The 22,102-nt window shown below is 49.2% G+C and overlaps 1 protein-coding gene across 1 annotated transcript in view; it reads left to right on the forward strand.

Moving 5' to 3' along the window:
* SLC43A2 (solute carrier family 43 member 2) overlaps positions 1-22,102 on the forward strand; it is a 31,178-nt gene that overhangs the window by 2,601 nt on the left and 6,475 nt on the right. The window contains exons 3-12 of the mRNA XM_079324999.1: positions 5,850-6,039; positions 7,689-7,744; positions 8,433-8,509; positions 14,424-14,516; positions 15,165-15,298; positions 15,700-15,902; positions 16,517-16,660; positions 19,972-20,110; positions 20,548-20,680; positions 21,530-21,603. Coding sequence (XP_079181125.1) covers positions 5,850-6,039; positions 7,689-7,744; positions 8,433-8,509; positions 14,424-14,516; positions 15,165-15,298; positions 15,700-15,902; positions 16,517-16,660; positions 19,972-20,110; positions 20,548-20,680; positions 21,530-21,603 — 1,243 coding nt within the window. The remainder of the gene's footprint in view (positions 1-5,849; positions 6,040-7,688; positions 7,745-8,432; positions 8,510-14,423; positions 14,517-15,164; positions 15,299-15,699; positions 15,903-16,516; positions 16,661-19,971; positions 20,111-20,547; positions 20,681-21,529; positions 21,604-22,102) is intronic.

Below are 22,102 nucleotides of genomic sequence, written 5' to 3' on the forward strand. Positions count from 1 at the left end.
GGCTGGGGTTGATGCACCTGGCAAACTTGCACGTGTTTGAGTATTTTATCAGCTGCAGTTTGGCATCTCCATCTGTGCTCTGCTCGGGGCAGTGCTGGGTCACTCGGGTCCCCAGGAGCATTTCTGTGTGTGAGGGAGTCCCAGTGCCTGGGGACTTTGCAGGGCTCCTGTTCAGGGCTGCTGTGTTCTCTGCACATCCTGGAGACTTTGTCACCGGCCTGTGAGAGTGATCCCATTAAACCCATCAGGTGGAGACTTTCTGCCACCCAGATAAAGCACACAGGAGCTGATAAGCAAATGCTGACTGTCTCTGTGAGCAGGCATTTGCCTGTCTGCTTCCTGAGATGTGATCTGCTGACAACAACCTCACTTGGGGCCCACCTCTTTGTGCTCTTTGCCTTGGCTGCTTTCAGTTTGTCTGATTTCTTTCAGTTTGTCTAATTACTTTCAGTTTGTCTGATTGTTTCCAGTTTGTCCCAAATCAGTGAGGTTCACCTTGGTTTCTCACTCCTGTTCACCAATCTGTGGCTTTTCTGGCTCTGCCCATGGGAGTGCCCATGCCCACAGACCACAGGGAAGATCCAAATGTTTGGACTGCTGTGGAATTGCTGCCCTGGGGGCAGCTGCTCCCTCCCAGTGGCCAACATGTGCCCTGAGGCAAGAAGGCTTAAACCCTGAGAAGAAATTCGGGTAGTCAAATGTTCTCATTGTGCTCAAATATCTGGTCATCACTTCTGGACTTGCTGATGGCTTGTGATGAGCCTGGGGATGTTCAACCATGCTGACTCACTTTCCTTTCTCTGGTTTTGTCCTTGCTGTAAGAGTTTTGTGGGGAGGACTCCTGGCTCCAAGTGTGTGGAGACTCTCAGTGAACAGCCCCAAACTGAGTTTTTTTCCTTTGCTGGCATTAGGGTTGACCCAATGGTTGCCTTTTTCAGTGTAACCTATTGAATCCTGCAGCCAACTTGGCTGGAAGCTTGGTGCAAACAAATCATGACTAGTAGCCTTTGGGCACTTGTTGTTCCCTAATGCTGTTGTGGGTATGTAAGTATTGCAAAGGGAAAAAAAAAATAGAATTTTCCTAATGAGCCAAAGGTTCTTGGCAGGGCTTTCAGTTTGTCAGCAAAAGCTCTTGCACTTTGTGATGCTTTCCAATGAAAGGCAAAACTAGACCTTGTCCCTTCTGCAGCCTCTTCTCTGGAGGTAACAGCAGCTGCCCAGAAAGTGCTGCAGTTCATGAAGGACTCCTTGCCTCCCTGTTGAATCCCTCACTTTCCTTGCTTGCCCTTGGCTCCTCATTGTGGATTTTACTCAGCCATTGTGGGCTCCAATGGACTCTTAGCTCAAGAACATAAAGGTGGAGATGGACACTTAAGGGGGAAAAAAATCCAAAAGAACAAAATATTTTTTGAGCAGTTGTGCAACAGGGCTGGAGTGGGGGGTTGTACCCGTTGGGCCACCTCCTGAGAGGTATGTTTGAAATTCGCTGACAAGGAGCCTGGTAGTAGCACTTTGTTCCCATTTTAATTTTACTACACTACTACTTGGCCTTTAACCAACTGAAGCAGCATCTTTTATTCTGTGCAAGCGCTGACTCCACAGTCTTTATCATGGTTCTGGGCCTTATCAGCTCTTGGGGAATTTGATCAGTCCAGGGCCTTGCTTGGCTATGATGTTTCTGGGATTGGGAAGCTGAATGCTTGGGTCTGAAACATGGTTAAAAAAAAAAAAGTCCTGAACTTGATAATCTGCTTGCAGAGAACAGAGATAAGGGGCACAGAGGGCTTTCCTCTGAGACAGGGCTGCAGAGTACCAAAGGGATGATAAGCTAATTCACTTACAGCCAGTTAAGGAGCCCTGACTGGTCATAGGGGGAAGGTGCTGCCTTGCAGCTCTTTTCCCTTGTTTATCTGAGCTCTGGGGTGGGGAGTTTGCAGTCTGAAGGTCCCTGACAATCTGGGGAGGTGTGACGACAACGGTTTGTGGAAGGGCTGCACACGTGAGGCTGCAATATAATAAAGGTGGTAAATACTCATTTTGTGCAGGAAACACACTGTGCTGATCAGCAGCTGTTGTGGGAAGGTGCTGCCTGAGAACTGCAAAATGAAACCACAGCTGGGGAGAGAAGGGGAGTTTAACTCAGACTGTGCCTTGGTCATATGAAGCTTTCAAGCACTCAGAGAGGGGGTCCTGGATGTGCAAGTGGAAGGGCAGGGAAACCCGAATAAATTGCTTTTGCACTGGTACAAAGCAAGAACATCTCCTCCCAGTTCCCAGAAGTATGACACCATCCTGAAAAGAGAAAACATGTTCTTATGTGGGCAGACTGCAGAATCAGTTGTTTGCACATGCCTTCAGTGTGCTATTTTTTTTTTTAAACCAATACTCCTAGTTCGTTGCCCTTGATTTCTTTCTTTTCCCTCCTTTTTTTTTTTTTTTTTTTTTTAATTTATTTATTCTATAAAAAGGAGAGGAGTAAGATGAGGGTGTGCAGGCTGTGACAGAGCTATTGTCAGGGTGGCTGGGGGTGTCTTGCCTGTTTGACTCAGTCTGATCCATGAAATAAGATGAAAGGCAAGCTGCTCTCTGCCATCTGAGATGGCAGTCACTCCTGGAAAAGCCAGACTCGTTCCTCTGGTAATGTGTGTGTGTCTGGGATTTGAAGAGGTCAGTAAAGAGCAGTTAATGATTGACCCTTGCATGGAACCTGCAGCACTTAATTTGGGAGAAAGGATGGCTTTGAATGTTCCAGCCTGAACAAATCCCAGCGATGTTCTTGACATAAATGATTACCCAGGCAGCCTTCTCCTCACCTAAGCTGTCATTCTTTAAATAGTAACTTGAACTACTAATTGGGCAGTAGAAATCCTGCTGCTTGTGTGGGGAGTGCTGTAAAAATAGGCAGCAATGTTCTTGTAATTGCTGGTAAAGACTTGTAGCTTCTGCTGGCTCCTCAGTGGGAGCTGAGCACAGCTCTGTGCTGCTGCCCTGCCTGGGTGTCACACCTCTGTGTGCAGGTGGACTTGGCAAGAGGGTTTTGGGAGGGCACCTCAGCGGGCACAAAGCCAGAGCAGTTTTCCAGATGGAGCCAGGCACGTAGGAGATTTTCCTGGGAGAGTGGCATGCACTGATCTGGAATGGGATCTGAGCTGTGAGTGAGGGGAAGCTGCTGTTTGCTGTAACCAGGTGCTTTGGGTAGGTGAGTAGTTAGGCAGGTTCTCTGCCCATTAAACCCCTCCTAGCTGCATGTCCTGTGCTGCCACTCTCTGCCCTGTGCCAACGAGCTGCTGGCACCCAAATCCATGCTCACAGATGAGGTGGCTCTTGGCTGGACCTTGTGCCTGCTGCACACACCTGCAGCCCCTCCAAAATGTTCTATTTATGGAGGAGGCTCAAAGGATCAGGGGATGTCAGGGTGCCAAGGGCTGCTGGAATCATTTCCATTACGCCTCAGTGGATCTTCTCTTGTTGCTCAGGGGCTGCTTCTATTTTCACAAACAATTTGTATTTCCACATAGCTGCCTGGCCCCTCCTTGGAGCTGGCACAGAGCAGCTGTAAACAAGGTGGTTGGTACAGGCAGGGAGTGAAGCTTGGTGTCCCATTGCCAGCTTTGCAGTGTTCAGAGGGGCAGATTTCCTTGTATTTCCTTGCTGTGTCCTCCTGCACACTAATCATGGGAGGGCCAGCAGGTGTGAGCTCCTTGGGGACATGCAGCAGCTGAGCACATCAAAACATGGACAGGAATTTGTATTCTCCAGCTTTAAAGGCTGAGTATTTCTGTTTGGAGAGCTCTTTGTGGGGAGGGTTACTGAGGCTTTAACACGTGCAGCACAAGTTATAAGGTCAGTGCACTGTTTGTGTCCCTCCACCCTCCTTCCACTCATCAGCTGAGCTATCTCTGGAGAGTGCTGACACAGGGAAACTGCCACTACTTTGTCAATCCCCCCCCTCCTCTCCTTGTTTTCCCGAGTTTCACCTCTCACCCACATCTGTTTCCTATGAATTTATCTTTGTGGAGAGCCTAAAAGCCTTGATGCTGTGGGTGAAAATGGCAAAGAGCCTCCCAAAGTCTGTCCAGGACCGATTTCTAAGGGTGTGACTCAGGCTGCAGTGCTGCCCTCCCTGCAGAGGAGGTGCTGCTGGTGTCACTTGTGACATTTTGGGGATATTTGTTGCTTGTTCTGGCTATCCATGACTAACAGGACAAGAGAAGGGGCAGATTAAGTTATCAATTAGGAGCACGTGGTGGTGGAAAGGAACACAGGCAGTTTGAAACCATCTTAGCAAAGATATTGGTGGGAGCAATGTAAATGGGGAGAAACACCCCACCCCTGCTTTTCCTGGAGTGCTGGGAGGGACAGAGGCAGCTCCAAGGCCTTGGGTATCAGTGCCTGCATTCCTGCTGAGACCTGATGGCAGGAAGGTGGAGCAAGGTTTGTTTGCAGTGGACACAAAGCTGGGAGGGTGGTTTGGGGCAGCTGGGACAGACAGGGTGAAACCAGTAACTGTACAGGGGCTGAGGTGTGGGCAGGAGGGAGGGAAGTGCAAGGTGAGGCTGAGATAACACAGAGCAGCCATGGGGATCTCCCCCAGCAGCCACAGCAGGCAGTGAATGGGAAGCCACTTGCACATGAGGGATTCCTGCTAATTAACTAAAGCAACCAGGGCTCGCTGGGAATCTCCAGCCTCACTTCATGCTGCTGGTTATGTCGGTGACTTCTCTTTCTGTTCCTCCTTCAGTATTGAACTTTGTCAGATCAATTATTAAATAAGAAGGAGAGTGTTTTATATCACTGGCTTGAGCAGCAAGAGAGCAAGTGCTTTGTCATAGCAGCAAAGGCTCCAGATAAGTGTTGGGAGGAGGAGAGCTGGAGTGCACTGGAGCTGGCAGTTAATGGAAGTCTGAAGGCACACAGCTCACTCGAGGAGTTGTAAGCAGCCTTGGGGATAAGCATGTAACAGGAGAAGGGTTGACATGAGGCAGTAAAAGGGAACTTCTTTCCTTTCTTCTATTTTTTTTCTTTTTTTTTGAACTGTCCTGTTTCTGTCTCAGTTACACAACGTGGGCTCTGTTCAGCGTGGGAGTTTGCATGCAGAGTTCCTCATGTAAGGGCAAGAACAGAAAGCTGGGGATATAATTGATCTGTGTGACAAAACCCATTTTGAAAGAATAGAAAATGCTAATTATGGGGCAGGAGTTAAAGATGCATCAATCCTTTAAAAAAAACCAGAGAAAGCAGGTGAGCTGCCAGCCCCCCTGGGAACAGGGTAGTTAAATCCAGGAAGGATTTTTCAGAGCCAGGACGGTCAAAGCAGGGTGGATACTGCAAAGCCATTCTTCATCCTGATGCCTGCAGTGAGGGTAGGAAGCTTTTCATTTGAGCAGGCTGTTGCTCAGTGCCAGGTCTTGTCAGCCTGGTGTCTGGAACCAAAATAACTGATTTGGCTGTAGCTGTCGTTAGTTTTGTTAGGGAAAAGATCTCTGAGAACATGACAGCTGTAGATTAGGAGGACCTTATTTTTGTATCCCTTTGGATTTGGCTGGGTTTAGTCTCCTGTAATTGCCAGGCTCTTGCTGTATAGTTGTTTTAATGAGTTAATGAATCTCCATCCTTGGGTCTTTACCCTGCTGCTGCATGGGATACCTGTCTCCTGGGTGCTTTTTTCTGCTCAAAGCAGAGCTCGTCAGGTTTCCCTCATCCTTCTGCTGCTCTGCTTCTCCATTTCCCACTGATTAGAGTAAAATCTGGACTGTGGAGGGCAGATGCCCAGCAGGGCTCTTCCCCTCCCTCCTTCCTGCAGCACTTCAAGCCTCATCCTGACACACTGTCCTCTCTCCCCCATGCAGAGACCACCACCAACAGCTCTGAGCTGGACAACAGCACAGCTTCAGAGCACAAATGGCCTTCCTGCAACGCCCAGGACGAAATGCTGAACTTGGCCTTCACCATTGGCTCCTTCCTGCTCAGTGCCATCACGCTGCCCTTGGGAATTGTCATGGACAAGTACGGCCCACGCAAGCTGAGGCTGCTGGGCAGGTGGGTGCAGGCTCCAGGCTGGGCTCAGGCTGCTGGGCAGGTGGGTGCAGGCTCCAGGCTGGGCTCAGGCTGCTGGGCAGGTGGGTGCAGGGCCATAGGCTGGGCTCAGGCTGCTGGGCAGGTGGGTGCAGGCTCCAGGCTGGGCTCAGGCTGCTGGGCAGGTGGGTGCAGGCCCTAGGCTGGGCTCAGGCTGCTGGGCAGGTGGGTGCAGAGCCCTAGGCTGGGCTCAGGCTGCTGGGCAGGTGGGTGCAGAGCCCTAGGCTGGGCTCAGGCTGCTGGGCAGGTGGGTGCAGAGCCCTAGGCTGGGCTCAGGCTGCTGGGCAGGTGGGTGCAGGGCCCTAGGCTGGGCTCAGGCTGCTGGGCAGGTGGGTGCAGGGCCCTAGGCTGGGCTCAGGCTGCTGGGCTCAGGCTGCTGGGCAGGTGGGTGTGCAGGGCCCTAGGCTGGGCTCAGGCTGCTGGGCAGGTGGGTGCAGGCTCCAGGCTGGGCTCAGGCTGCTGGGCAGGTGGGTGCAGGGCCCTAGGCTGGGCTCAGGCTGCTGGGCAGGTGGGTGTGCAGGGCCCTAGGCTGGGCTCAGGCTGCTGGGCAGGTGGGTGTGCAGGGCCCTAGGCTGGGCTCAGGCTGCTGGGCAGGTGGGTGTGCAGGGCCCTAGGCTGGGCTCAGGCTGCTGGGCAGGGCCTTAGGCTGGGCTCAGGCTGCTGGGCAGGTGGGTGTGCAGGGCCCAGGCTGGGCTCAGGGCTCAGCTCCCACCCTGTCTGCCTTGGGAAGCATCTGAGGGATGGGGTTGGGATCTGCACAGGGCAGCAGAGCAGCTCTGGGGTGATTTCAGCCAGCACAGTGAATTGCTCCATAAGGGAAGGGCCTGGAACTCCATGTCCACACTTCAGCTCTTCAGTGCTCTCTGTGATCCCTGTCCAGATGGAGCCTGGAGGAAGAGCAGAGTCATTTGTGAGTCAGGGAGGGTAGCTTTCTCCTTGGGCTGGGAGCTGTGTCCTGAGAGGCACAAAACCAAGATGTTACATCATTGTTTGCAGGCTGGGGAGTTAACTCAGGGATAAACATGTCCTGTTGCCTTTCCCAGGGCCCTTCTCTTCCATGTGGCGTGTGTTGCTTTCTGCCTCAAACAGCGAGGTTGTCAACTGCTTCTGTCATGGCTCGTAGGGATTAGTGACTTTTGGGATCAGTGGGCCTCAGCACTGCTTTAACTGTCACAATTTTAATGCAGTGAACTTGATTAGAAACCAAACTGGCCTGTGGGCAGAGTGGGAAAAACAGGGCAAGTCTCTGAGTCAGACTTCACCACAGAGATGTTGAGTGCTGGGGCTCATGACAAAGGCTGCTGCTGCTGCCTTTGGTCACCCTGAGGTGAGGGCTGGGAAAGCTCAGTGCTGGAAAACCAGTGGGAATTTGGGTCCAGACAGAGCTGTGTCAGTGCTGGGAGGAAAGGTTCCTGCCCAGCCCTTGTGCAAGGCTTGCCTGTAATACTTGTTTGCCTGTGATATTTGGGTATTTCCCTGGATTTTTCTTTCCAAGCTGCCAGCTTCCCTCCCTCTTAGAGATTGCCCTGTGAGGTGCTGAGGAGGTGGAAGCAGCTGTAGTTTGCTGTGGTGAGGCTGTTTGTGAGAAACTCATGGCTCTGGTTCCCTTTCAGTGCCTGCTTTGCCGTGTCCTGCGTGCTGATCGCGTACGGTGCCAGTAACCCAGACTGTAAGTTGGCATCTTCCTGCTGGGCTGGGCTGTGGTTTGGGGCTTTTGGGGAAGCAAAGTTCATGCTGTCACCCCCCCAGTGCTGTACTGGGGTCTTGCTGGGGACACAAGGCCAGCAATGTGCCAGCCTGAGGGAGCTGAGTTGCTCTGGGAAGGGCTGGGGTTTCACAACACCGAGTGGAGAGTGTAGCAAGGGCCAAATGTCTGAGATACCCAGGTCTCTTAGTTTTGTGTTTGGGCAGGGCCAGATCCTGTTAAGGAGCAGTTCCAAATGAGTTCATGGCTTTTTTTAGGGTTGGGAAATGGGTGATAGCACACAATGTGTGATTGGCTTCTTTGCCAGAGGTAGACAGAGCTTGCTGCTCAAGAGCAGATAGTGAGATGACACTTTGGGTTGTTGGTTCAAGTACATCTTGCTTTTGCCACCCATCAGACAGGCTGCATCAGCAAGTCTGTGCATTAAAGAAAAGGAGCCTGTTCATCCCATCCTGAGCTCTGTCTTGGAGGAGAGCCCTGTCCCTCCCAGTCTGTGTGCTGGGAGATGTGTGCTGGCTCAGGAGCAGAGTGTCACGTCCTGAGGGTGTTGATCCACTGAGGCTTTCACATGTCAGACCAAAGCCCTCAGGGCTCTGTCTCCTTTCCCTCTGCACCCCAGTGGGAGCTGAGGGCAGGTTTTTTATTGTTGCAGCTCTGTCTGTGCTGATATTCATTGCCCTGGCCCTGAATGGCTTTGGTGGGATGTGCATGACCTTCACATCACTCACGGTAAGTGAAGAGTTACTACCTGGCTGCTGTATCCCTCACTGTGGCTGCAAGCTGGGCTGCCAGGCAGGAGCAAAGTGGATCTTCTGCCTGTGGCTTGAATAGCACGTGTTTGTGTTTGGTACAAAGGGTCAGTCACCCTTGGGAGTGAGTCCTTGCTTGTTATTCTAAAGCTTGTTTTCCCCAATCCCTTTTCTGTTTTTTTTTTTTTTTTCACCTGCCCTTTATATCTCAGGTGAAGGTGGGGAGAAAAAAAAGGAAGTGTTTTTGTCTAGGGCTCATAATGTGCTTGTACATGCAGTGCTCAGCTGCTTGGCACAGGCTGGATATGTGTTTGCACTGGATTTAGCATTGACATAGTGCAGGAAGAATCAGCAGGGCACAAACCTTTGCAGCTGGGTATGACCAGCTTTCTGCAAGCACAGTTTCTTCATCACAAAAGGTTTTGCTTTTCAGAAGGGTGAGGGTCCCTCACAGGCTTCCTTAGGAGTGCTGTGTTGTTGGGTGTGCACATCCCACTTGGATATGTCCAGGATTGTGTGGAAAGCTTTGGGTCAACAACTGTCAGCTGGATCTCTGCGTTTTGGGGTTCTTTCTGCCTGGAGGCACAAGCAGTATCATTCTCCAAATAACTGCTTTATTTTCTGCCTCATTACCCTGATTGTTGTCAGTGTGGCTCAAACAGGGCTGGGTGGAAAGTCGCCCAGAAAACAAGCCTGGGAAGCACCGAATTCTTTTTTTTTTTTTTTTCTTCCCCTGAACTGTGGTTGAAAACTTTCAGATTTGGACTGCACTATCTTGAACTTGCTGTTCAAGTAAAACTTCCTGTTAAGTTACCTTTAATTTAACAGGGCTTAGACACTGGCTGAAGTCCTGAGACCTCACTTTGGCAGAGTTTGGCTTTAGAGAGCACTCTGTGTACTGTGGTTTTGCTGCTGCTGTTTCAGATACTGAAAGCTTTCAGAACTCTGTGCAGATGTTGTTCTCTCCTTCATATGTGGTGTTCTTCACTGGAAACCTTGGCTGTGACCCCAAGGAAATGTGAGGCAAATGCCATGCTGTTTCAGACAAAAGCAAGGAAGAGAGGAGTGCTGTGGGAGAGGAGGGGATTCCCATCCTGCTGCTGCCAGCATTGATTATTGTCTCTCTGGGTGATTATTAAGGGGTCACAGATTATTTTAGAACCACTGGTGATGATAAGAGTGAGGGCAGGAATAGATTGGGTGTGTTGTGTGCTGTGGCTTTTAGCAGCAGGAGTAAGCAAAGCCACTTATTAGTGCCCTCATTAATGAGCCAGTTCTGCAGTGCCAAGGAGCAGCAGCAGCAGGAACAAGGTCAGACCTTCCAAGAGCAGCTCCAAGCCTGGAGGAGCTCTGAAGGAGGCAGGGATGCTGTGAGGTCACACAGATGCCTCAGGTGGAGCCTGTCCCCTCTGTGTGTTCTGCAGAGAGCTGGGGTGGCTTCAGGCCTCCTGCACAGGCAGGTGCAGCTGCACAGAGGCATTGGGGTACCTGGGGCGTGTGAATGTGATTAAAAATAGCCTGAATTGGGAAGGAAGCACCACTTCACCTGCACCACAGCCTAGCTGTGCTGCTGCCTGTTAGACACAGCTGTATTTTGGCTGCTGGCAGCTTACAGCTTTACCATTCTGCTTGCAAGCTGCACTTGGTGTGTCAAGAGCCATCTTCTGCTGTCACAGGGTGATGCCTGGTGCCTTCCTTCCAGCTGTGGCCCCTGGAGACAGGCAGGGGAGGGACACAGGGACAAGCCCGTGGCTTGTGGGCTCTGGGTGACGTGGCCTGAACACGCTGTGCTCTGCCTTGTGCCTGGCAATGCTGAAAGGGGACACTCAAAAGAGCTCTGGGACATTCAAAAGAGCTTTGTGAGGATGTTCATTAGTGAGGAGATGAGCTCTGCTGGTCCTGGGGAGCTCAGCCTGGTTGCCACAGGCACACACAGTGCACACAAGTCACAGCAAGGTGACTCCCTGTCCCTGCTGCTGCAGGTGACCCGAGGTGCTCCAGGAAATGGGTCACACCCTCTGCTGCAATGGCTCTTGGCCACCCCAGGCAGGTTTTGGTTGCTGCTTGGTGGCAGGGTGTCCCTAAAGCCCAGCTTGTGTGGCTTCAGGTGTTGGCACCTGCCAGGACATGGTGTGATCTGGTGGCAGGGACCCTGAGACAGGGATAAAGGGGATCTCTGAGGATTAGAGACTGGGACAGTGCTCCACAAAGCTTTGCCTCTTGAGTTTAAAGCCTTTTTTCAGCAACAAGTCCCCAGGGTATCATGAAAGCACATGGCAAGCTGTGGAGCCAAAACAAGCTGCTGTTCCTGGGTGCCTGGGCTGTGGCTTGGGGAGGAGGGGGCAGCCAGCAAACAGATCCCAGTTCTGGGAACAAGGTCAGGCTGTGCCTGTTGTTAAAATGCAGAGGGGAGATTTCTGCCTCGTGACTTGCTCCTGGCCAATATAAGTGAAGATTGGAAATGGAAACAGATCTGTGCTGGTGGCTCTGACAGCAACACAGGAATCTGGCACTGGTTCTGCTCTGAAGCTATTTCATGCAAAGAAATAAACATGTGTGATAAATTACCACAAAGAGCCTTTTATAGATTGTTCTCTGTCCTGTTTTCCTTTCAAAGAATTACAGCTGCTTTGCTCTGATTTTCTGCTGCAAACAGCCCCCTTTAATTGGGGGGGGTTATCTCTGTGTAGGGAATCTTTGCTTGGAAATATTAGGAAAACTTAGGGCTCTGTGAGGTTTTGTTTGTTGGAGAATGGGAACAGGAGTTTCCATATGCTTTGGGCAAAGGGGCAGTTTGAGGTTTTCCTGCAGAATGTATTTTTAGTGGCTGTGTAATTCCAAATACAGCCCCAATAGGGAAAACAAAGTTTAATTGAACAAAAATACCATTTTTCAGTAGTCTAGTTTTCAATGCCTTGATTTTCTTTATTTTTCCTACTGTTCTTTCAAACAGTCCTTGCAAGAGGAGGGAAACAGAGTTTGGTAGAAATGCTGTTCTATCTTCTGTATATGGAATGTCTCCAGGGAAAAGCTGGAAAACAATATAAATTATTATAAACTCACTGTAGGGCAGATGAGGAAAAAAATTTGCAAGAGGAAATGATTTATCAGTTTAGGATTACAGACCTGCAATAAAGGACTCCAGTAAAAAACAGTTACGTGTGGCAAGATTCACTGAGTGTCTTTGTGACAGGGCATAAAGTTAATGGTACATTGAGTATTAGTGACCTTTAAACAAAAGGCTTAAGAGTTTCTGTCGTCATAGGTCTTGCAGAATTGGAGCTGTCATACCAGAATGGGCAGAAGTTAGTGGAGGAGTCACTTCTGGCCTGAGGGGATGAGATCAGAATGAGGATTAGATCCTTTTTGGTGGCAGAAAAACAGAGCTCACTTGCTCCCTGGCTTGTGTTTTTTGTTGGGTGTTTTTTTTTCTTTTTCCTTATCCTCTCTGTGGTTCATTTTTTCCAATGCTTGCTACTATAAAGACAGCATGAAAAATGACTTGGTAAATATTGCATGTTATTTTTGTAGCTGGTCTTCAGATGAGACCTGCACTGCCACAGTCTGAGAGGTTTTCTGGCCTTGAAGGGACTTTTCCCCCTTCATCTCCCCTCTGCCCCTCCAGTTAGTCCCACATTTCTCTCCCTTCCAAGTGCTCAGTGTTTGCAGTTTCTGCTTTGATTGGGCTGGATAAGACATTAAATCTCTTCTGTCCAATTTTTTTTTTAATCTGGCTGCTTGGTTGGTGCCAAATTGGATTTTAGGAAGTCTTTAGCCTTTCTAGGACTTCTGTCCCCATCAAGGCAGAAGCAGCTTTGGGTTCTCCTGGTCGTGGCTGCCTCTTCTGTGTCTCCAGTAGCCCTCAGAGCAAGAGGAACCACCTGCAAGTTCCTTGCCTGCAGTATAAAAACAGCTTTTTGTGAACTCTGGATCTCTGGGGGAAAACAGCCCAAGCCAAGAAGCAGCTGTGTTTGTGCAGCTCTTGCCCTGCCCTGAGCTCCCCAGCAGGAACAGCAGTTTTGCTGGGATTTCTGCACATTATTTTAGGTTTGGGGTGTTGATGGAGCAAATCCCCATCCTGGTGACAGCACCCACCCTTTTTTTTGCAACCCTCAGATACTCCACTCTGCAGATGCTGCTTTCTGTGAGTGTGCAGATTGAGGCCAGTGCTTCCAGGAGGAGATTTTTCAGTGCCTGGTAACAGACCTTTGGATGCTGGAGCAGTTTCCTGCCTGCAGCTCCCAGGAGCAGCCTGCTGGCAGCTCTCCCACATGCAGGATGGGTGTGGGGATGCTCTGCAGAGCCTCCTCCTCCTCCTCCTCTGGGGCTCAGGGCAGCATCAGGCTCAGCACATCATTGCTGCTGCCCAGCCCGGGGTTATGTGAGGACCTGGAGGCTGCAGTGCATAGGAAGCTCTGCAGTGGGATGATAAACAGCCAGATGGGTCCTGCACAGGAATATTGCCTTGTAAACATGCTGTGACACAAGCCAGATTTGCTTGCCTTAGATGCTGCTCCTGGGAAAGATGGGTTTGTTTTTCAGTGCAAGGGGAGTGTGATGGCAGCACTTGCTTGTTTTCTGAATTGTTTTGTTCAGCAGGCTCTCTGCACAGAAGAAGGGCTGCTTGTGCTTGCAGTCCTAGAAGGCATCTGCAGTGTCCTGCTTTGAGGCCCTCTGAGGCTGACGTGGTAGTGATGCTCAAGTGAATTTGGGGAGTAAGTGACCCAAAAAGAAAAGGAGCTGGGAGGGAAATCTGCCAGCCTGCAGCAGAATCTCAGCCCATTGACCAGCTTCAGGAGGAATCAGCCCAGCTCTCCAGAGCCTGACAATCTCCCTGTAATTTCCAGCTTCCAGGCCAGCTTTAGTGAGGGATGGAAACTTGTGCATTCCTGGTTGCTTAGGAAAACAGGGAGCTCTTCCTTTCCCAGGAGAGTAAGAATGTCTCCCAGCTGTTTCTGTCTCTGGAGGGTCTGGTGAGCCACCCTGGCAGTGATTTTACTGTTCAGGAGGCAGAAGTGTTTGCTGTGAACTGCTGCTGGCTGTCCTTACTGGGAGCTTTGCTTTCCCAACAGATCCTTGCAGAACCAGCCTGGTCTGCTCTCAGCAGTGCCAGCACACCTGATGGAGCCCAGGCACTGAAGAGAAGTGGGTGGCAGGAGTAGCAGTGTCAGGTGCTGCTTGCTGCAGAGCTCAGTAGCTGTGCTGAGCAGTAAATCCTTGGATATCTGGTGTTTGTGATTCCTTCCCTGCACCTAGCTCTGGGATAGTGTGCTGAGGCATCTGAGCCATCCCAGTGATGCAGAAGTGATCAGCAGAGAGAGCCTGCTGCCACCGAAGGAGATGGCTAGAAATGGAAATGCAAACAGCAGTGCAGTTTGTGCCTGTCTCTCTTCCTTCTTGTTATAACAGGAACTTTCTGGTCTGCTGCAAAGGATTTGGGTGCTGACCCAAGGTGCATAAACAAAGCTGGCAGTTCAAGGTGTTGCAGGGAGTGTTAAAGATTTTAGTCAAGGGTTTTTAGACACAGGCTGCAAAGGTGATAAACAGAGAATTTGTGGGAGAGGAGAAGTGGTGGCTACAAGTTTGGGGTAAGGAACTCTTAAAGAAAGCAGGAGAGCATTTGCTAAAGGTGAATGATGCAAAATATGCTGTCAGTCTGGAAAGCAGCAGAGTCAGCAAGCACATAAATCTTGGATTGCAGACATTCCCTGTCTCTGGAGACACCAGTGCAGCCTGCAGAGTAATACCTTGAAGAGCTAAGTCATGCCTGAGTAAAACTGACTGCCTCACATTCTGGTATCCAGGAGAATTAATCCCAAATGCCAATATCTTCTGGAGAAAGCCTTGTTCCCTTGGCAGCAGCCTGGTTCAACTGATTTTTTTTCTCTCCCCAGCTGCCCAACATGTTTGGAGACCTTCGTTCCACGTTCATTGCTCTGATGATTGGCTCCTATGCTTCCTCTGCTGTGACTTTTCCAGGAATCAAGGTGAGGCTGTGGGATCAAGGCTTGTGACTGCTGGGTTTGTGCTGGTGTCTCACCTCATTTGGCAATAATGTGGCAAGAAAGAGGGACTTTTTGCTAAAGCACTTTTTTTAGGGATGTGCATTTGTAAGATTCAGTTCCTGTCTGTATTAGAGATTTCCCAAGTGGCTGCCTCAAGAATGCAGCAGATAAAAAATTGTAGAAGTGAAATACTAAAGATTTTTTTTAAAAAGGTTTCTTTGTTAATCTCAAGTTGTGTATATGTATATACATATAAATTTTTTCTTTAATGTACATATGTATATTTTATCTGTGTGATTGTCCCCAGTGGTTGGCTTTGAACATCATTTATTTCAGGCAAATAGCACTGAAGGGATATGGGGGGGTCACCTGGGCTGCCTGATAGATCACCTGGTTCTGAACCAGGCATGTTTCATTGCAGCAGGGAAATTCCTGCTGGTTTTGCAACAGGCTCCTTGTCACAAAATTGTGACAAGTGGTATTTTTTTTTTTTGTTACCACTTGAGTTTAACCCATTTTTAGTGGATCAAGATTTTTGTTTTTCCCCATTCCTCTCAGACTTCGTTCCAAGAATATTGAAGCATCTTTTTGCCCCTGTAGTCAAAACAATAATTCCCTTGTGATTTCCAGGTTATATATGACTTTGGGGTCTCCTTCATCCTTATTCTGCTTGTCTGGGCAAGCTGTGCAGGACTTGTTTTCCTCAACTGCTTCTTCAACTGGCCCCTGGAGCCTTTCCCAGGACCAGAAGACATGGACTACTCGTAAGTCTGCAGGGCTAATCCCATTCCTAATCCTGTAGGAAGAGCTGGCACAAAGGGTTTAGGGGAGTAGACAGGGAACCCCTTGCATGTTGTTTATTGCTGCCACCTCTCAGGATGAGGATTTCTGCCTGCCACTAGCATGTGAATACCTGTGGGAAGTAGAACTTTCCAAGCTGGGAATTATGAAGGAAAAATGGTCTGTTCCTGGTCGTAAGTGTTTTTATATTGATTTATGCCAAGTTGGCCCAGGGAAGGTATCTCAGTGTGTTCTGGGTTGAAACCATTGGTGGGTCTGTAATGGAAACCAGTGCCTTAAATCCACAACCAGCCTTTGACTCCTGCAGCATTGCTGCCTGACTCCTCACCCTGTGCTGCAGCTCTCACTCTTTGCACCCCAACAGGGTGAAGATAAAGTTCAGCTGGCTGGGATTTGACCACAAAATCACTGGGAAGCAGTTCTACAAGCAGGTGACGACCGTGGGGCGCCGCCTCAGTGTGGGCAGCTCCATGAAGGGCCCCAAGGAGCCTGCAGCTCTGCAGGAGAACAACAAGCTCTGCCTGTCTACAGTGGACCTGGAAGTGAAGTGCCAGCCTGACAGTGCAGGTGTGGTTCTGGGTGCTGTTGGCCTCCCTGCTCTGCTCCAGAGCTGTCTGGAAGGGAGCAATAGGTGATCCAGGTGTTGGCAGAGCTGGAACATCAGTTGAGTTATATAAAGAATCCTTGTGTCCTTTCCTGAACACAAATGGTGTAGCCAGTGGTGGGGACAGCACATGGGAGCTGGTGTGGCTGCAGGGGGACAGGGCAGATGGTCACTGCTGGCTCTTGGGTGGATTGTTGCCATCATGACCAAGCCTTTACTCAGGGGCATCATAGAATGGTTTGACCTGGAAGGGACTTTAAAGATCACTTCATTCCACCCCTTCCACCAGAACAGGTTGCTCAAAGCCCTGTCCAGCCTGGCCTTGATGGTGAAAACAAAAGGTTTGAGGCTTCTTTTTGTCCTAATCCACCAAATCAGGCAAACTTCTTTCCTGATCCCTTGCCCCAGCCACTGGTAGCCAAACTCCCAAGCATCTGCAGCTGTTGATTTTGGGAGTTTGTAAAGCATCAGGAACTCCTTGCAGCTGCCTCTGGCACTTCTAGCCAGGAGAGGACCTGTATATTGTATATTTGCCAGGATGTGCTGCCTCCTTCAGAGACTGTTATTCCTTCTGCAGCTGCTCCCTCCTTCATGAAGAGTGTCTTCAGTCCCATCCTCTTGCTCAGCCTCATCACCATGTGTGTCACCCAGCTGAGGCTCATCTTCTACATGGGAGCCATGAACACCATCCTTGAGTTTCTGTCTGGAGATGAAAGTCAAGGTAGGGGAACCTCTGCAGACCTTTACCTGCTCCCTTGGGGTTGGGAGCTGACCCAGGCTTGGTCAGGGGAGGCAGAGCAGCTGATTACTCAGCAGATACCCTGTGTAGGGCAATCCATGGTGTCCAAGTGCACTGACAGCTGCTGGAAGGGCTGGAAGCAGCCCAGCACAGAGGGGCAGTGAGGCAGACACTTGAATGTCAAGCTAATTTTAGCCCTGTGTCTGTCAAATACTGCCCCATGTTATTCCCCCACACAGGCTGTTGGAAGTAACCTCTGGGGGGTGAACTGTGATAATTTTTATTTTAACTGGAAAAGCTATTTCACCAGGTATTTGCTTAACTTATCCCAAGCAAGCAGGGAATGCAGAGCAGCTGACTCTCATGAGTAATGGTTGGACTCTGCCTCAGCCCAGCACCCAGGGGTGGGAGGAGTGAGCTCAGAGCTGGCTTTTTGTGCAGCTTGGTGGGTGCTGGGGAGGCTCAGGGATGCTCCCTGTGCATTTATAGTTCTGGTGAAGTTCATGGAGCAAACAGGAAAGAGTACATTAGTTTACTGTCAAAAATACCCAGGATTGCAAAACAGGACTTATCTTTTTTTTTGGTTTTGTTTTTGTCCTTTGTAGTAAGATCCAGTTTGAATCCAGTTAAATCTGGATTGCATGGAGCTGATAAATCAAGAGGCTCCTCTGAAAACAGGAGTGAGCTCTGGGGGAGGGAGGGAAACTCGGGAAACTCCAAGTGCCCTGGCATTCCCTGAATTGCTTTGTTTCTTGAGCCTCTGACATCCTGCAGCACTCAGCTCTTTATCTCCTGGCACAGGAGCCAGCTTAGACATTAAACAGCAAAACAGGACAAACTTCACACTCCCTACCTTTCCCAACACTGCTTCTTTTTCTGCTTACCTTGTAACTCTGACACTGCTCTTTTAAAAATTATTTATTTTTACCCTGGCTTGCTGTACTAATTTAATTATTTTTTTCTTCTCATCCCCTCCTTGGAATTTCAGAATCAATATTAACTTCATAAGCTGCCAATTCTCCTTAGCTCAAGCTCCTTGCTGAAACAGGGGTTGTGCCCCTTGAGTATGCTGCAATTTTTCTGTGCCACCTTTAAGATTTCTGCCTGTTCTTCCCTTCCTCCCCCTGAATGTAGCCTGGGCTCATTGCAGTGCAGTTGCTGTCTTGGTGTTTCCATGGCATCAGCAAAACAGTGGTATTGTCTGGTCTCAGCAGTGTCAGGCTCTGTGTAAGAGCAGTTCCAAGGCACGTGCAGCTCTCTAGAAATGTAATCTGTGTGAGCATCAGTTGAGGATGGGATGCTGCTCCCTCACATTCCTCCTTCTCCCTGCATTTCTTCCCTTGGGTGGGGTTTGCTCAGAGAGCTCCCTCCACCTGCAGCTGCCCTTGGGAGCACTGAGTGAAACCCTGCAAGTGTTGTGGTCAAGGAAAAGCTAAATATTCCTGGCATTGCAACAGGAGAGGAGGATGTGAGGGAAATCATGCTAATTGCAGTGAGGCATAGTGTCCTTGAAAGTTCTTTCTGTGCAGGTTATGGTGACTTAGACCTATCAGGAAATCAAAAGGTGGAGAGAGCAGTCAGCCTGTGGCTGCTTACCTGCTGAAACCCCCCAAAAGGATGAGGAAGAGGCTTAAGGGTTCATTCTGTAAATGACTATGTAAATGTGTTGTAGGAAGGCAGGGGAGAGTAGACCTGTTAATGCCTAAAACGTGAAAACTGTCTGTATCTTTCATAAATTGTCACCTTGCTCTCAAATGTGGTGATACTGAGGAACCTTGGGGAGACTCTCAGGGCTGGAGAACTCAGCTCTGTAAGGTGCTCCCTCAGTTTTGAGGGAAAAGCATCTGAAACAGGGAATGTAAAGGCTTGTGCCCATATTTGCTTCCTTTGCTAGGTATTCTTGCTTTCTCTCCTTGGAGAAGAATGTTTGTGAAGATGACAGATAAGCTGAGGGGTTCTTGTTTTGCAGCAGCTACTGTCTTTCCTCCCCTTCTCTTGCTGATCCCATAAATTTCACTCCCTAATTCAAGCTGGCCTCTGCCCTTGCTGCTTAGAGCCCAAGATTAAGTGTTCAGGGTAGCATAAAGAGTCAAAACATGAGACAGCATGGCTTGCTCCTTACCCTCTATTAAAAAATAACCAGACAACAGTAAATCAGCTCCTGCAGTGTTCATAGAGAGTGATGCCACCTGTTTCTCTTGGCTGCAGCAGTTGCTATAATGAGAGGGGATGTGGGGTCACTTCAGGGCTTGCCTTTGTGGGAGGAACGGGGCCATGAATGTGAGTTTGGAGGTTGGAAGTTCCTCTCAGCTCCTTTGCCAGCAGCTGGAGCCAGGAAAAGATCAGCAGGTGCCATGCTTGGGCACAGCAGAGCAGCCATGCTGGGGTTTGCTGCAGCTGTCTGGGACACAGAGCCTTGGTGGAAACTTTCTCTCCATTACCAAGTGGATTTTGGTGGAAATCCTGGCTGGACTGCTTTGGCCAGACTTAAAAATGAGAGGGATAAATTAAAATGTGAGCTGTTTTGCTTACAGGGCTGTAAGTTGTGCTCTGTGCTGAGCCAGGCAGTTTCAGAGCTACATCCTTATTTTGGAGCTGTGGCACACCATGACTCACCAGCCCTTCTGTGTGGTGCCTCAACCATCATGTGGGCTGCTGAGAGGGAAGTGGAAAAAAGCCTTGCAGGGTGGGGGAACTGCTCAGTAACAGGAGGGGACAATTTCTTCTGAGTCTGCTGGCTCAGCTTTCCCTTAGCAGGCCATGGAGACACTTCTCTCATTGTTAGCACGAAATTTTCATCACTTTGAGCTTTTTAACAATTGCTGGGAAATGCTGTGATTTTTTTTCATGTGGATCTTCTGTCCCCTTTCTTCCAAACTTGTCCATTCAGCACAAACTGGGTTAGTCCTCACCTTCCCAGCCTGATTGTCCTCACTGGAGCATCCCAGCTGGAGATGCTGTAGCTGCAGCTCCCAACAAGGCAGGAGGGGAGATAACTAAAGCAGGTCTGGCTGTGCAGCACACAAAGCTCATAAAAACCTGTCCTGCCCAGAATAAACCTCACTGGTGCTAAGTGGGTGCTGTGTCCCCATTTTTGGAGCCCTACCTGCTGCTGCCCAGAGAATTCCAGTGCAGGATCAGAATGACTGAAGGAAATGTGCCCATTCTGATGTTTGGAAGGTTGATGAGTGGCTGGGTTTTTAATAAGAGAGGTGATCAGTGGGAAGGTTTTTGTTATATTTATCGGTCCAAGCAATAGAAAAAAATTTTAATTTTATTTTTTCTCCCTGCAGTTGCTCTCTACACTTCCATTTTTGGGGTCCTGCAGCTGCTGTGCCTGCTGACAGCGCCTGTGATCGGCTGCATCATGGACTGGAGAATGAAAGAGTGTGATGATGGCTCAGAAGAGAATGAGGAGAGCAGCGCTGAGCAGTGCGTAGTGTGCCCCACACGGGACATGCAGCCACCTGGCAGGCCCCCCCTGCTCTGCCCAGTGTGCTGTGGGGTGAAAGACTGGAAACAATATTGGCTCTTCAGTATAGAAAAGAAAGCCTGAAGGAAGACTTGATAATTGCAGAGGAGAGGAGCAGACTATCTTCCATGTCCACTAAGATCAGTCAAGAAGAGCAAATTTAAGTTGTAGCAGGAGAGGCTCAGACTTCCCTCCTAGCCTGAGAGTAAGAGTAACAGCACTGAAATAATCACCCAGATGTTCCTCAGCTTCCACTGGTGGAGATCCCAGCACCTCCATAGGCAGATCTGTAGCCAAACTGGTGTAGATAGAGCTGGTGTGATGTGTGCAGAGTCTTGCTATGAGTTCCAGCAGCTGCTGGAATGTGTTTGTAACACAGGTTTTGCTGTCCTTCCAGAGGTGACAAGAAAAAGAAAAAGCGTGACCGTCAGATCCAGAAAATCACCAATGCCACCAACGCCTTTGTATTCACCAACTTCCTGCTGGTTGGATTTGGAATCACCTGTCTTATTCCTAACCTACCCTTACAGGTGAGGAGGTGAAATGGGTGGGGAGCTGGCAGAGTGGCAGAACAGTGCCAGGAGAACCTGCTGGTGGTGGGACTGGCACTGCTAGGAAACTTCCATCCTGCTTTGTAAGCCCCACTTTTAGAGCTGAAACAAAGAACACTGTGCAGTTTACATCTCTTGGGAAAACCTGAACAAGCAGCTGTAGTTAAAATGCCAGTCAATTCACAATTTATTTGCACTTAAAAGTTTCTGCAGCTGGCCTGTGTGACAACAAATTCTTGCCCACCAAGATCCTCTCAGCAGTGCCTGTACAACATTTAAACTGGGCTTGATTTAAGCTGCTGAAGGTTGGAAAAACTTACTGCAAGCAGCATAACATGGTGATGTGTACAGCAGGTGATTCCTGCGTCAAATGCTGTGCCCAATGGTACCTGTGGGATTATAAACCTATTAAAATATTTATTCTGTGGCACCACCTATTTTTGGCAGAGCAGTTTAGTGATTTTATGCTATACTTAAACACGCCTCGATGATGTAGGCAAGCAGCTGAACTTTGCTCATGGCTGCATGTTGTCTGCAATAACTTGTGAAAAGTTAACTAAATTGGTGGCCATGGAAAAGCATTGTGATTCTGGCCATGGGTTGCTGCTGTTGTAGGTCCTTGCAGCACCTACAAATGTGTGTGTGCAGAGTGAGGAAAAGCAGTGCCTGGAGACAAGTACAAATTTCATCCTTCATGCTGATGTTTCAGGTTTTGGGGCTGGATTTCCCAATCCTGCCTAAAAAGAGCTTTTAGGAATGGCTGGTGTTGGGGTCTGGCACACCTGAGTGGCTCTCTAGGATGTGACATTTTTCTGCTTCTTTTTTCAGATTCTGTCCTTCATTTTGCACACAATTGTGAGAGGATTCATCCACTCAGCTGTGGGAGGCCTCTATGCAGCTGTGTAAGTCTCTGGTTCTCTATAAAATGGATAAACAGGTTTGGCATGATGGGCTGTCCAGGAGAGAGGGAGATCAGGAATGAGGTCTTCATGGTCAGAGGGGAAAAAATGATGCAACTTGTTTCCTCAGTTACCTCTAGACATGACAATAGCTAGACTGAAATCCCAGTGTTTTCCTTGTTTAGCAATAGAGATAGGCACAGCTCTGTGTGGGCCTCACGTGAGACTAAACTATTGACACTCAGGTTATATAGTAAAAACTCAAGGCTTTTTTTTTGTCCTGCAGTGAGCAGGTGTTTGCATGTGCCCAGGTAAAACATTAACATGACTGAAAACACGGCTGCTGCTCTCCTCTGAAGTTGACATTGATAAAACAATTGCTCAAGATACCATTAGTGATGCCTCCTCCCTTTCCCAGGACAGATCACCCATCCTGTTGCCAACTTAGCAAGTTATCAATAGCTGCATCTAAATACTCTCTTCCTCATTAAGCAATGTTTTT

This window comes from Erithacus rubecula (genome assembly GCF_903797595.1).
Source record: "Erithacus rubecula genome assembly, chromosome: 22".
Classification (NCBI taxonomy): Eukaryota; Metazoa; Chordata; class Aves; order Passeriformes; family Muscicapidae; genus Erithacus; species Erithacus rubecula.